Source organism: Nerophis ophidion, linkage group LG01 (genome assembly GCF_033978795.1).
Source record: "Nerophis ophidion isolate RoL-2023_Sa linkage group LG01, RoL_Noph_v1.0, whole genome shotgun sequence".
Taxonomy (NCBI): domain Eukaryota; kingdom Metazoa; phylum Chordata; class Actinopteri; order Syngnathiformes; family Syngnathidae; genus Nerophis; species Nerophis ophidion.
In genome coordinates, this window is record NC_084611.1 from 74,555,171 (window position 1) to 74,571,615 (window position 16,445).

The 16,445-nt window shown below is 36.6% G+C and overlaps 1 protein-coding gene across 2 annotated transcripts in view; it reads left to right on the top strand.

The window, feature by feature from the left end:
• pik3r5 (phosphoinositide-3-kinase, regulatory subunit 5) overlaps positions 1-16,445 on the top strand; it is a 61,214-nt gene that overhangs the window by 15,234 nt on the left and 29,535 nt on the right. For both annotated transcript variants that reach the window (XM_061911136.1, XM_061911127.1), the window contains exon 2: positions 4,154-4,266. In XM_061911136.1, coding sequence (XP_061767120.1) covers positions 4,167-4,266 — 100 coding nt within the window. In that variant the 5' untranslated portion in view covers positions 4,154-4,166. The remainder of the gene's footprint in view (positions 1-4,153; positions 4,267-16,445) is intronic.

The window sequence follows — 16,445 nt, forward strand, 5'->3', positions numbered from 1 at the left end:
GTGTCGTGTTTGTGTCTCCTCTCAATTGCTGTTTATTGCAGTTCTGATTGTTGCTGGGTCAGGTTTGGTTTTGGAATTGGATTCCATTGTTATGGTATTGCTGTGTAGTGGTTTGTTGGACTGATAAAAAAAAAAAAAAAAAATTAAATTACAACAACAAAAATCGATTTTTTAAAAATGAGAATGATTCTGAATCGCACGACGTAAACGATTCGATTTGTATTTGAATCGATTTTTTCCCACACCCCTAGTAACTACAGTAATTAGATTACCACAGTAACTAGTATATCATCCATAAGCGCAGATTGCAACCATTGAAAGACTTAGTATAGTTGTAGACTTACAGTCAATAGAATACATCACTGCACATCATAACGGCAGCTACACTTTCCATCCTAAAGATCTAAAAAAAAATATTTAGAAATGTCTGGCGGGCTGGATTGAAAAGCTTAACGGGCCGCATGTGGCCCTCGGGCCTTAATTTGCCCGGGTTTGAATTAGACACTATAACCACATTCACTGTGTTATTGTGAGCAATAAAAACATACTTCATCTACGCAATCTGCAGACTTTAATAAAATCCACTGCAAAAGCTGCATTAAAAATGCCTTTGCAATTATAACAACAATGTGCGTACGTCTGAAATGTGCCATTAGGATGCATTCTTTTTGGATTCGTATGTTGTTAGATTAGATTAGATAGTACTTTATTTATTCCGTCAGGAGAGTTCCTTCAGGAAAATTAAAATTTTCAGCACGTGTTGGAAACACGTGTGCAGACTACAACACTAACAATGATCAACATATTGGTAAATGAATTCAGTCCAAACCGGGGGTCAGCAACCCACGGCTCTAGAGCTGCATGTGGCTCCTAGCGCCGCCCTAGTGGCTCCCTGAACCTCTTCCAGAGATGTATGTATGAAAATGGAAAAAGATAAAGAAATATATATACATATATATGTATATATATGTATATATATATATCTATATATATATATATACATATATATAGATATATATGTATATATATCTATATATATATATGTATATATATATAGATATATATATATATACATATATATATATGCATATATATATATATATATATAAATATATATATATATGCATGACACAAGCCTTCCTGATTGTTAGAAATCCCACTGCTTATGTTATACATGCTTCACTGATGAGTCATACTTGGCAACCTTGAGACTTCCGAATTCGGGAGATCGGGTGGGGTGGGGTGGGGCAGGCGGGGTTGAGGTGGGCGGGGTTTTGTGGTTGCGGGGGTGTATATTGTGGCGTCCCGGAAGAGTTAGTGCTGCAAGGGTGTCTGGGTGTTTGTGCTGTTGTGTTTATGTTGTGTTACGGTGCGGATGTTCTCTCGGAATGTGTTTGTCATTCTTGTTCGGTGTGGGTTCACAGTGTGGCGCATATTTGTAACAGTGTTAAAGTTGTTTATACGGCCACCCTTAGTGTGACCTGTATGGCTGTGTGGAGAGACACAGCCGACGGGCTGTGTCTCTTGCAACACCTGGTATTCCTAGGCAGTCTCCCATCCAAGTACTAACCAGGCCAGACCCGGCTTAGCTTCCGAGATCGGGCATGCTCAGGGTGGTATGGCGGTAAGCCGCGAGGTTCTCTCCACATACCTCCCCTGCCAGTTCGAGGCTGGACTCCAGTCCGGCCGAGCATGCTCCCCCCCCCCCCGAGCATGCTCCCCCCCCCCGGGGCTTGCGTCCGCTGCGGGGGTGCGTCATCCCTCTCTCGGTGTGGCTTGTCGCGCTTTTCGTCTGCTGGCCGTTGTTTCCTCCTCTGGCTCGTTCCTCCCTCGCCCTTTTTGTATTCTAGCAGCAGATAGACAGATTGTGAGCAGGTGGGTGATATACGCACCTGGCTCAGATTGCCGCTGCAGTGTCGCTCCGCGTGTGTCACGCCTCTCCTCGCCGCCGCATGCCCCGCCTCCTGGCCTCCAGGTGGGCCCGCGCTGCTGCTTTCCGCCCGTTGTCGGCCCGTCGGCTGTGTCTCTCCACAGGCTGTTGATCAAAAGTATGCATCACATTGACTTATGTTTGTGTAAAAGTTGCATGTATTCTGTGATTGGGCCGCACGCTGTTTGTATGGAGGAAAAGCGGACATGACGACAGGTTGTAGAGGACGCTAAAGGCAGTGCCTTCAAGGCACGCCCCCGATATTGTTGTCCGGGTGGAAATCGGGAGAAATTCGGGAGAATGGTTGCCCGAGGAGATTCGGGAGTCTCCTGGAAACATCGGGAGGGTTGGCAAGTACGATGAGATTATTTGGCATGCACTGTTCTGTTCTACTAATTTCAACGATCCTTGAACTCACTGTAGTTTGTTTACTCTTACAACTTTTTCCGATGCTGCCACAGAAAGACATGTATCCTGCCACTCCTTCTCTGTCTCATTTTGTCCACCAAACGTTTTATGCTGTGCGTGAATGCCCAAAGGTGAGCTTTGTTGCTGGAGTGCTAATCAGGCATATTTGGTCAATGCGTGACTGCAAGCTAATCGATGCTAACATGCTATTTAGGCTAGTTGTATGTACATATTGCATCATTATGCCTCGTTTGTAAGTATATTTGAGCTCATTTAATTTCCTTTACTTATGACCTCGAGATATTTAATCTATATTTGCATGTCTCATGACATACTATCTGTATGTAATAGTTGTTTGTGTGCCATGTTGTTCCAGACCACAGCAAACGTTACCCAGCTTGCAAAGATTGTAATAAACCCATTTTGCCCTTTCTTTAAACTTGGACACACACATCTATACCTTTGGCCAGTAATTTCCAGGAGGTGTCTCAATGTGAGAAGCCTCCAGTTCCCTAATGATTTCTAATGTTGCAAAAATGTGTAGAATACAAATAAAAATACAACATATCTGTCAACAAAGATATGCGCCAGCAGGTTGCCTTCATTATCACACTTATCCATCCATCCATTTTCTACCGCTTATTCCCTTTCGGGGTCGCGGGGGGCGCTGGCGCCTATCTCAGCTACAATCTGGCGGAAGGCGGGGTACACCCTGGACAAGTCGCCACCTCATCGCAGGGCCAACACAGATAGACGGACAACATTCACACTCACGTTCACACACTGGGCCAATTTAGTTGTTGCCAATCAACCTATCCCCAGGTGCATATAAGCTTTTTAATTTTTTGCAGCTCCAGACAGATTTTTGTTTTGTATTTTTGGTCCAATATGGTGGCTCTTTTCAACATTTTGGGTTGCCGATCCCTGGTCTAAACTGACTATGGTCAGATTGTGTACCTGTTGTGTGGTCGGTGAGTGTATAATACAACTATGATGCATAACCATGATGCCAATGATGAAGTGATGTATTGTCATGATGATTGATCTCATTTGTTTTTCCAAAACACATGTTTTGGGGTATACGCGCATAACAATCGCAGTTTTGATGTTGTCGGATCGGCGACAAGTCAGTTACATGCAGCATGGTTGGGATTCTGACTGGTCGGTTGGATTGGAAACTTAGCATGTTTCGTTTTTTGTGGCTGAGGGCGGTGTCATAAAGGTTGGGCCAGACGAAATGCGGCACTCAACACTTTGAAGCAACCGAAGGGAACATCCCCGTTCGCTTATTATGCGCTAAGAACAGAAGTGAAACAGCTCGTCACACCTGGCGGCCAAAATGGATTGATGGGTTTGGACTGTAGTTTCACAAACCCAGCGGTAAGGCTGCAAAAACAAACCCGTGCTCAATTTCAAAATAAAGCTAATTAATACAAACTAAAATAATTTTAAAAAATCACAGTTTTGAGAGTTGAATTCCTTACAATAAAGCGCAGCAGACTTTTCGATATTTAATAAGATTTTTTTTTTAAATCCCAACCACACTGCTGATTTATGACAAAATAAGACCATAGTGATGTTTTTCTGCATGTGACTTTTTAGGAACTATGGAAACAAAACAGCAACACAAGCAGTGTCAAGTCGAAGAAAAAAACAAAAAAAAAACATCCCCTTTTTCATTCTTTAACAGTCAATATGTTTTTAATGCAGTGTGTGAGTGCGTCATGTGAGGAAGTAGCACATATTCCGCAGAAGAGATGAATGGGAAGGCAAGCGTTTGCTTATCGAGTTGTTATATTTTATCATCCTGCACAGAATCCGAGGCAGCATGCAGCACACCTCCTGCACCGAGGACAGGATCCAGCACGTTCTGGACAGGTGTCTGGATGGGCTCAGGCAAAACCCCACAGCAACACAACGCTGGGATGGTAAGACTCACACAGGCATTTTGGGGTTTGACATTACTAGTTCATATTTGTGCATGAAAAAGAGAGCCTGGTGCAAAATTTGAGTCGTTCTGGATAAGCGACGGTAAGAAGGGTGGAAGCTGTTGCATAGAACTCAGCTTTGAAAATTGGTTTTGTTTATGTATGAAAATATGTAATTTTCCTATGACAAAACTTTGCCAATTTTTTTTTTTAAATAGAACCCTGCCTTGAAAATGTGTTAAGTTTATATAATTTTTTTTTTAAAAGGAAAAAAATGTGAAAACGTTTAAAAAATTACTTTCAAATTTAGAAAACCCAGCCTTGAAAATTGGTTTTGTTTATGTAAGAAAATATGTATTTTTTCCCATGACAAAACTGTGCCAACATTATGTAAAAAAAAAAACAGAACCCAGCCCTTGTAAATGTGTTTGGTTTATTTTATTTAAAAAAAAAAAATGTCCAAAATGTTCCACAATGTGTTTATAATGTGTATAAAACTCATCCTTGAAAATTGGTTTTGTTTATATAGGAATATGTGTATTTTTCCCATGACAAAACTTTGCCAAAATTATTCAAAAAATAGAACTCAGCCTTGAAAATGTGTGTTGTTTATATTTTTATTTTAAAAAGGAAAAAAATGTGAAAACGATCCAAAATTATTTCAAAATTTATAAAACTCAGCCTTGAAAATTGGTTTTGTTTATATAAGAAAATATGTATTTTTCCCATGACAAAACTTTGCCAACATTATTTAGAAAAATATAACCCAGCCTTGTAAATGTGTTTGGTTTATTTATATATATATAAAAAAAAAAAAAAAATGTCAAAATGTTCCAAAATGTTTTTATAAAGTGTATAAAACTCATCCTTGAAAATTGGTTTTGTTTATATAAGAAAATATGTATTTTTCCAGGACAAAACTTTGCCAGAATTATAAAAAAAAAAATAGAACTCAGCCTTGAAAAAGTGTTTAGTTTATTATTATTTTTTGAAAAGGAAAAAAATGTCAAAACGTTCCAAAATTCTTTTATAATTATTAAACTCATCCTTGAAAATTGGTTTTGTTTATGTAAGAAAAATATGTATTTTTTTCCCATGACAAAACTTTGCCAAAATTATAAAAAAAAAAAAAAATAGAACCTAGCCTTGAAAATGTGTTTAATTTTTTTTTTCTTAAAGGAAAACAATGTGAAAACGTTCCAAAATTATTTTGAAATTTAGAAAACTCAGACTTGAAATTTTTTTTTGTTTATGTAAAAAAATGTGTATTTTTCCCATGACAAAACTTTGCCGACATTATTTAAAAAAAAATAGTACCCAGCCTTGAAAATGTGTTTAGTTTAGTTTTTTTTTTAAAGAAAAAAATGTCAAAACGTTCCTTTATGTTTTTATAAAGTGTATAAAACTCGTTCTTGAAAATTGGTTTTGTTTATTTAATAAAATATGTATTTTTCCCATGACAAATCTTTGCCAAAATTAAAAAAAAAAAATAGAACCCAAATATAGAATCAATCCTTGAAATTATGTTTAGTTTATATTTTATTTAAAAAGAAAAAACATGTCAAAACGTTCCAAAATAATTTTTACATGTATAAAACCCGGCCTTGAAAATGTGCTTACTTTATACAACAATTAGTTTTTTTCTGATTAAAAAACTGTCACAAAGTTATTCAAACCATCATAGAACTGAGCCTTGAAAAGGTGTTTAGTTTATTTGAAAATATTTTTTTCTATGACACAACTGTCGCATTTTTTTTATACATTTTATAGAATTGAGCCTTATACAAAATTATTTGATTGATGTAAAAATAAGTTAGTTATTTCCCTGTGACGAAATGTTTCAAAATAATTTTTAAAAGTATAAAACTCATCCTTAAAATTAAGTGTAGTTGATTAGACTTAGACAAACTTTATTGATCCACAATGGAATTTGTTCCACACAGTAGCTCAGTTTCAAAGGATGGAAAGGGTAAGGATGAAAAGGATAATGCAGGTATTAAGTAGACTAAAAATGTACCATGTATGTTATATTTGCATATTATTTATACAGTAAATAATATATACTGATATATTATATTATATTTTTAGATTTTCATATAATATCAAACAAATGCCAATTACCATGTACAATATTACACTTGATGTAAAAATGTTGATTTCTTTTTCTAAGGACATAACTGTCCCGAAATTATTTGAACAATTATAGTATATAATATTTGTTCAGTTTTTATAAAAATTAACCTGTTTTTCCATTACAAAACTGGCCTAAAAATTATATTGAAAATGATATAACTATGCCTTAAAAACGTGTTTAGTTTATATAAAAATAAGGATTTTTTTTCCTAACACAAAACTGTCGCAAAATTATCAGAACTTGTTTGAACTCAGCCTTGAAAATTACAACAGTTTATGTAAGAATTAAATCAATTTTTCTATATAGATTTCTTCCGATGGCAAAACTGTCCTTTTAAAAAAAAATAAAAAAATAAACAATTCAGCTTTGAACATTTGTTTAGTTTATGTACAAAAAAAATACTTGTTTTAGATAAACAATGGTACATGTAAGGTACAGTAGAGCTGGGGTCAAGTAAGTCGAAGCTGTTGCGTAGAACTTGACCTTAAAAATCTTCTTTAGTTTATGTAAAAAAAAATAAAAAATTTAAATTTCCTGTGACAAAATTGACTTAAAATTATTTTTAAAATATAGTTTAGTTTACTTAAGTTTATGTAAAAATAAAGAATTTTAGCTTATAACAAAACTACCATAAAATATTAAAAAAGTTATGGAACTAGAAAATGAGTTTAGTTTATGAAAAAATAAAGATTGTTTTCCCCTATAATGAAAACTTTTTTTTTTAAATATGAAACTTAGCCTTTTTAATTAGCTTTGCATGTGTAGAAACAATTATGAACACATTATTATTAGAAAAAATATTCATGCAACTTAGCCTAAAAAAATGTGTTTATCCACCCATCCATTTATTTTCTACCGCTTGTCCCTTTTTGTCTGTGAATGCGTGAATGTGGAAATAGTGTCAAAGCGCTTTGAGTTCCTTAAAAAAAGGTCGAAAAGCGCTATACAAGTGTAACCCATTTACCATTTTTTGGGGTCACGGGGTTGCTGGAGCCTATCTCTGCTTCATTCGGGCGGAAGGCGCGGCACACCCTGGACAAGTCGCCTGCTCATCACAGTTTGTGTAAAAATTAAGATTGACAAAAAAAAAAAAAAATGCATATTTAATATTTTTTCCCCCACTATTTAAATTGTAGTGTTTGTTACATCCTGTTGAATCGGGTCGTTCTTTGTTTAGTTCACGGATGTTTTCTGGTGGTTTTTGGCTTCACATCATGTTTTGCGCTCTTATGTTTCTTCCACTTCCTGTTTTGATTTGTATTCTGTTACAGTAGCTTGAACCTGCTTCGGAGCCTTTCCTTCCTCACCTGTGGGTTGTTGGTGTTAATTATTCTCACCTGCGGTCAATGAGCAGGAGAGGACTATTTGTCCCAGTCTCCTTTAGTCGATGGTTGTTGGATCATTGCAAAAGTTTGTTGGTACGTGGGAGAAACGCACATGGGATGTGCATTTTTTTCACCTTGGATTGTATTTTCAACTTTCCCTGTGCACTTTTGTGTGCGTGATTTTCCTGCACTCTGTTTCTTTAGCTCCTCCTTTTTGGGGTCGCCACCTCCACAACCAGAGCACACCTAACTATGACTAATTGACATTAAAATAAGGTCTGAAAGAACACCATACAACTGCAAGCTATTTGCAAGAAATTGAAGAAAATAATGCGATGAGGTTGCGACTTGTCCAGGGTGTACCCCGCCTTCCGCCCGAATGCAGCTGAGATAGGCTCCAGCGACCCCAAAAGGGACAAGCGGTAGAAAATGGATGGATAGATCATATTATGATTTAGATTTTTGAGTCTCTTTATGTTTTCTGTTAGTGTTGGACTCCGTTTAGTTCCGGTTTATGCACCTCCGAGTTTGTTTGTTTCTGTTGCCATGACTGCAGATTGCGCTCAGCTGCGTCTGGTTAAAGTTCGAGACACAAACCTGTTGTCCGGGCACTAATCAGAGGGCTATTTAGTCTTTGTCCTGGCCTCACTCGGTCTTGCCTCCTAATTTGCTATACGCAACAAATAACGACTTTGGTTTTCCTGCTCGCTCCCACGCCAGGCTATTTTGTTTTCTAGCTCTCATGCTAGCTCTTTTAGTTTTTTCTAAGTCTGATTTAGAAATAATTTTTCCTACCTGCTCTTTGTGTCTGAAGCCCGTCTGCGTCCCTGGGAAAACGAAATCCGCATCACCATGCGACCAACTCGTCATATAAAATCCAGAGTTATTGCAAAAAAACAATATTTTAACTACTCAAGAGCAATAAGTTGATATAAAATACTACAGACATGTTTTTTTCACTGATATCTATTTTATTGGATTACATCTAAAATAGATGGTAAAAATTATGATACCAGCAATCCCGCGCAAAGCTGGACAGGCAGTTAACATTTAAATGTCCAATAAGTACACCGTTTTTTTTGTATTGTAGTCAAGTCATTAGGAACAGGTAAACATGGCAGGCTATAGGCTATTACACTGCAAAAACTGAAATCTAAGTAAGATTAAATATCTCAAATAAGGGTGATATTTGCTTATTTTCTGTCTGATAAGATAATTCTTCTAACTAAGCAGATTTTATGTAAGAGTGTTTTACATGTTTTAAGTGTTTTGGTCCTAAATGATCTCAGTAAGATATTAAAGTTAAAGTACCAATGATTGTCACACACATACTAGATGTGTTGAAATTATTCTCTACATTTGACTCATCACCCTTGTTCACCCCCTGGGAGGTGAGGGGTGCAGTGGGCAGCAGCGGTACCCCACCCGGGAATCATTTTTGGTGATTTAACCCCCAATTCCAACCCTTAATGCTGATTGCCAGGGAGGTAATGGGTCCCATTTTTTGGTCTTTGGTATGATTCGGCCAGGATTTGAACTCACGACCTACCGATCTCAGGACGGACACTCTAACCACTAGGCCACTGAGTAGGTCATTAGAGCTTGTTGCTGAGATTTGATGACCTATATTGAGTAAAGCATGATCAAAACTAGAATATCAACGGCTGCAAAGCTGCTCACAAGTATAAAACTACTTTTTTAAAGTAATAATTTCTTCTTTCAAGCTTGAAAAAAAAAATCATGACTTTGACATGATTGTGTCTCATAATTAAAACAGATGACGACCAAATGGACTTTGCTGTTTTATTTTCAATGAAACAATAGAAAATACGTACTCATATAGTAGTACAGTTATCAGTGAATATTTTAAGGTATTTTGGGGTTCATTGAGGTTAGCTAATTTTTACTTGTTTTGGAAAGTCTAGAAAAGCCAAATTTTCTTGTTCTGTTGGCATATAATTTTGCTTAGTTAAAAAAAAATACCCCTAATTTTTTTTCTTTTCCCCTTGTTTTTGAACACTGACATTTTGCAGTGTAGTGGCTAACGGCTACACAACAACTAAGTGAAGTGAAGTATATTTGTATAGCGCTTTTCTCTAGTGACTCAAAGCGCTTTTACATAGTGAAACCCAATATCTAAATTACATTTTAAACCAGTGTGGGTGGCACTGGGAGCAGGTGGGTATAGTGCCTTGCCCAAGGACACAACGGCAGTGACTAGGATGGTGGAAGAGGGGATTGACCCTGGAACCCTCAAGTATTTGCATCCGTCAGGTACAGTGGGGCAAAAATGTATTTAGTCAGCCACCGATTGTGCAAGTTCTCCCACTTAAAATGATGACAGAGATCTGTAATTTTCATCATAGGTACACTTCAACTGTGAGAGAGAAAATATGAAAAAAAAATCCAGGAATTCACATTTTAGGAATTTTAAAGAATTTATTTGTAAATGATGGTGGAAAATAAGTATTTGGTCAACCATTCAAAGCTCTCACTGATGGAAGGAGGTTTTGGCTCAAAATCTCACGATACATGGCCCCATTCATTCTTTCCATCCATCCAACCATCCATTTTCTACCGCTTATTCCTTTTCGGGGTCGCGGGGGGCGCTGGCGCCTATCTCAGCTACAATCGGGCGGAAGGCAGGGTACACCCTGGACAAGTCGCTACCTCATCGCAGGGCATTCATTCTTTCCTTAACACGGATCAATCGTCCTGTCCCCTTAGCAGAAAAACAGCCCCAAAGCATGATGTTTCCACCCCCATGCTTAAAAGTAGGTATAGTGTTCTTGGGATGCAACTCAGTATTCTTCTTCCTCCAAACACGACGAGTTGAGTTTATACCAAAATGGATACATGGATGATACAGCAGAGGATTGGAAGAATGTCATGTGGTCAGATTAAACTAAAATAGAACTTTTTGGTATAAACTCAACTCGTCGTGTTTGGAGGAAGAAGAATACTGAGTTGCATCCCAAGAACAACACACCTACTGTGAAGCATGGGGGTGGAAACATCATGCTTTGGGGCTTTTTTTCTGCTAAGGGGACAGGACGATTGATCCGTGTTAAGGAAAGAATGAATGGGGTCATGTATCGTGAGATTTTGAGCCAATACCTCCTTCCATCAGTGAGAGCTTTGAATGGTTGACCAAATACTTATTTTCCACCATCATTTACGAATTAATTCTTTAAAATTCCTACAATGGGAATTCCTGGATTTTTTTTTCACATTCTGTCTCTCACGTTGAAGTGTACCTATGATGAAAATTACAGACCTCTGTCATCATTTTAAGTGGGAGAACTTGCACAATCGGTGGCTGACTAAATACTTTTTTGCCCCCAAGTGTCCAAGGCAGATGCGTATTAGAAAGTACCCAGTAACAAACGCGTCTGCATCGTTTAACTTTCTGTGTCATTTATTATTGTTGCCAAATAGAAATAACTACTCCACTTTAAATGAAAGAGAGCATAACTCCATTGCGGTCCGTTGGTTAAAAATGAGGTTGGTGTTTATCATACCTACAAAGTAGTACAAGTATATATGATTCATGCTGATGTCGTGTAGATTACTATCAGTTTTGGCTACTGCACAAGGTTTCAATATCGGAAATGAATAAATTGCATGGGGACACCTCTCTAACATTGACTTCTCTAAAGTATATTGACGTTTCATGTCTATGGTGTCAAAATGGTTGCTGAAATGTGTACACAAAAGCCATTGGCATTGTACAGTAAGTGGGTGGAACTGTGTCAGTGGGTGGTGGAGGAAGTTGTGTGCCTCAGTGACAAAGAGGATGTGGTGGCACTGGCAGAACTTTGTGTGTGTGAGGGGGTATTTTAGTGTAGGTGTGAAAAGAGGTTTGAAGTTTTACAATCTACGTAAGGGGTCACCAACCTTTTTGAAACCAAGAGTTACTTCTTGGGTACTGATTAATGCGGAGGGCTACCAGTTTGATACACACTTAAATAAATTGCCAGAAATAGCCAATTTGCTCAATTTACCTTTAATAAATAAATCTATATATATATAAAAAAAAGGGTATTTTTGTCTGTCATTCCGTCGTACATTTTTTTTAGTTTTACAGAAGATTTTTTGTAGAGAATAAATGATGAGAAAAATCCTTAATTAAACGGTTTAAAAGAAGAGAAAACACACAAAAAATGAAAATTAAATTTTGAAACATAGTTTATCTTCAATTTCGACTCTATAAAATTCAAAATTCAACCGAAAAAGATGAAGAGAAAAACTAGCCAATTCGAATCTTTTTGAAAAAATTAAAAAAAGAATTCATGGAACATCATTAGTAATTTTATCCTGATTAAGATTAATTATAGAATTTTGATGACATGTTTTAAATAGGTTAAAATCCAATCTGCACTTTGTTGTAATATATAACAAATTGGACCAAGCTATATGTCTAACAAAGACAAATGATTATTTCTTCTAGATTTTCCAGAACAAAAATGTTAAAAGAAATTCAAAAGACTTTGAAATAAGATTTAAATTTGATTCTACAGATTTTGCCAGAATAATTATTTCGAATTTTAATCATAATAAGTTTGAAACCAGCGCCCCCCGCCACCCAAACAAAGGGAATAAGCGGTAGAAAATGGATGGAAGTTTGAAGAAATATTTCTAAAATATTCTTTCATCGAAAAAACAGAAGCCAAAATGAAGAATTAAATTAAAATGTATTTATTATTCTTTACAATAATAAAAAAAAAAACTTGAACATTGATTTAAATTGTCAGGAAAGAAGAGGAAGGAATTTAAAAGGTAAAAAGGTATATGTGTTTAAAAATATCGTAAAATCATTTTTAAGGTTGTATTTTTTCTCTAAAATTGTCTTTCTGAAAGTTTTAAGAAGCAACGTAAAAAAAAAAAAAAAGAATTTATTTAAACAAGTGAAGACCAAGACTTTAAAATATTTTCTTGGACTTTCAAATTCTATTTGAGTTTTGTCCCTCTTAGAATTAAAAATGTCGAGCAAAGCGAGAGTAGCTTGCTAGTAAATAAATACAACTTAAAAAATAGAGGCAGCTCACTGGTAAGTGCTGCTATCTGAGCTATTTTTATAACAGGCCAGCGGGCTACTCATCTGGTACTTACGGGCTACCTGGTGCCCGCGGGCACCGCGTTGGTGACCCCTGCTCTAGGTTGTCTCAAACCCTAGGATGCAGAGAGGACAGGCGAAGTGCAAGTGAAAATGTATTTATTGAGAAAAAAAAGTGTAGCAGGGAAGTGCATAGGCAGAGCTATGCAGCATGGAGGCATAAAGAAAAACAATGTCCGGAGCATCCTGATTAGCATTGATTGATTGAAACTTTTATTAGTAGATTGCACAGTTCAGTACATATTCCGTACAATTGACCACTAAATGGTAACACCCGAATAAGTTTTTCAACTTGTTTAGTCCACATTAATCAATTCATGGTACAAATATATACTATCAGCATAAGACAGTCATCACACAAGTTAATCATCAGAGTATATACATTGAATTGGTTACATAATTTACAATCTGGGGGGTGGGATGTATGAGGGTGGGGGGTGGGGGGAGGGGGGGGGGGGACATGTGTGTCCAGACTACCAATCAGGAACAGGTGAGAAAGCCAGTGCTCATACTGGAGATTAGGTGGCAGTAGGTGATAGTACAAAATACAGGAACTTGAATAAACAAAGTCATTGAAGGTAAATCTGGTGTAGGAAAGCGAAGCCGCTTATTGCATTTTAAAGCCACAGTCAGATGCAGTTGTCATTGTGGACAATAAAAAAAACAATAAAAAAAAAAAATAACAATAGGGATGTGAATCTTGCAAAATTTCACAATCTAATTTGATTCCGAGTTATGGGATAACGTTTCGAATTCCAACACAATTTTGAACAATGTACAGGTTACAAAAGCTCATCTTGGCTGCTGACGAATGAAATACCTGCGCAGCGAGTAATAAAAAAACATGTTTTTAAAAATGTATTCTGAAAAAAGTTATTAGATACAAATAAACTAATATATCTGGAAAAATTATGAATTGATTTAGTATCGGAATAAATAAATATCCTGATTGGCACGTGAATCAATTTTTTGAGTACATATTTAAATAAATATATTGGTTAAATGTTTAACAAGTCCAAATTATATATAGCATTAGGATCATACATTTACAATACACCTAAAACTATTTATTATTATTTTAACTGAACATACATTTTTTTCTCAGTTGTTTAAAAAAACCTGTCAGAAAAATCTTTGAAATAAAATCAACTTTTATTACATTTTTTATTCAAATATATGTTAGGTTTAGATGTGCGTCTTATATATATATATATATATATATATATATATATATATATATGGGCTTATATATATATAGGTTGATTGGCAACACTAAATTGGCCCTAGTGTGTGAATGTGAGTGTGAATGTTGTCTGTCTATCTGTGTTGGCCCTGCGATAAGGTGGCGACTTGTCCAGGGTGTACCCCGCCTCCCGCCCGATTGTAGCTGAGATATAGATATATATATAATTTTTATTTATTTATCTTACCCTTTTTTGCATCATAGGAAGTCCTTTATGATTAAATAAATTAGCTATACTTCTTCCTACTCCTTTTCGGACATGCCATAATAAAACAACTGGTAAAATGACCCAACCAACCAACAATTCCATTTTATTTAACTACTTACTTTACTTATTACAATGTGTTTACTGTTTTATAATTCTGTGAAATATAGAAGAGGCAGCATTAGCGAATGTACAACTCACGCAACACACCGCAGTTTCTTGCCTGGTCCAACAATATTGTCAAGATTGTTTTTAAATGTCATACTAATAGAAGATGGACTACAGACAAACAGGGACTGATTCAACTTTATGGAATGCATTTATCATACTTGCCAACCGTGAGACCTCCGATTTCGGGACGTGGGGGGTGAGGGAGCGCGGTCGGGGGTGGGACAGATACGTGGTTGGGGGCGTGGTTGGGGCGGGGGGCGTGGTTAAGAGGGGACGAGTATAATTCACCAACTTGAGTATTTCATATATATTTCATATATATATATATACATATATATTTCATATATATTTCATATATATATATATATATATATATATATATATATATATATATATATATATATACATATATACATATGCATGAAATACTGGACTTTCAGTGAATTCTAGCTATATATTTTTATTTTATTATATATATAAATAAAATAAATAGTTGAATTTGAGACGGTACCTATCAAATACACAGTAATAAAAACACAGTTGTTTTAACTGTACTGTGCTTGCTGGTTACTAAAAAAAAAACAAAAAAACATTTACCTTTCACTATTTGAGTAACCTTTGTTCTGCCATTTGCGTACTGGCGATAGTCACTTGCCGTCAGGTGCACAACACCATGTAAATCGTTGGCCGATCAAAAAGCAACCCCATAACGCTATAGCCAACATTCACCAGGAGAAGGCGACAGACAACATAGAATCACTCTCTAACAGACGGCGTCGCCATGGCTGTAACTTCCTCGTTCTTCTGCTTCGTCTCCTTGTGTGTGCAGTTTTTTATTAAAATCTGTAGATGTTGTAACGTGATTGGGCAGGCAAGCTGTTTTGTATAACAGGAAAGCAGACGTGAAAACAGGCTGTCCCCACTCATGTCCGCATGGAGCTGGGGGGGACGTGGCCTCCAGCTCCGGCTGAATTTCGGGAGATTTTGGGGAGAAAATTTCTTACGGAATGGAGAGGCGCTGAATTTCGGGAGTCTCCCGGAAAATCCGGGAGGGTTGGCAAGTAGGGCATTTATTAATAAATACTTAACATGTGTCATCAACATGATAGACGGTATGACTAATTTTCCTCTTAATCTGCCGAGGTGTTTTTTTCCCATTAAAAATCCAAGTAGTCATCAAGTGACCTTTTTACAAAGAGTCATCAACCCTTTTTTTTTTTGTCTCTTTTGGGAGTCGTTCACATTTCACACATCAAAAATCATTCCACTTCTTGGAGCACAAATGAAAAGGAAGTTCTGTGTCACAGCTAGGGCGGCCCCTGGCTAAACTGGAGCTCTAAGCAGAAATCCAGAGAGGCCCCCACCACCATGACATGTTCTTTTTAATGTGCAACAATCTGTATACTTTTTTAAAAATTAAACTTGAATTTAATTTCATGAAGTTCTGTACTATACCAAATTAATGGAAAATAAATCAAAGAATGTCAACTTTAACATAAATACAACCCAAACTTGCAAACTTTTCTAACCCAGCACTAACGCATAGTGAGACGATGGCAACATTGTTGGAAATTTGCCAATTTGTTAGTACCAGTGGCAGAGCAGGAAGGGGCTTAGACGGGGGTCAGCAACCCGTGGCTCTTTAGTGCCGCCCTTGTGGCTCCCTGGAGCATTTTTAAAAAAGGATTGAAAGTGGAAAAATATGAGGAACATTTTTTTTTGTTTGTTTTAGTATGTTTTTTGTTTGAGGATAAACATGACACAAACGTTCCTAATTTTTAGATAGCTCACTGTTTAATATGTGTGTATGCTTCACTTATGAGAGTATTTGGTGAACATCGTTTTGTCCTACTAATTTTGGCGGTTCTTGAACTCACCATAGTGTGGGCTGTTACGCAACAGTTTGTTGACATGTAAAATCTTCCACTCCTTCTTTGTCTCATTTTGTCCACCAACTGTTTTATGCTGTGCCTGAATGCACAAAG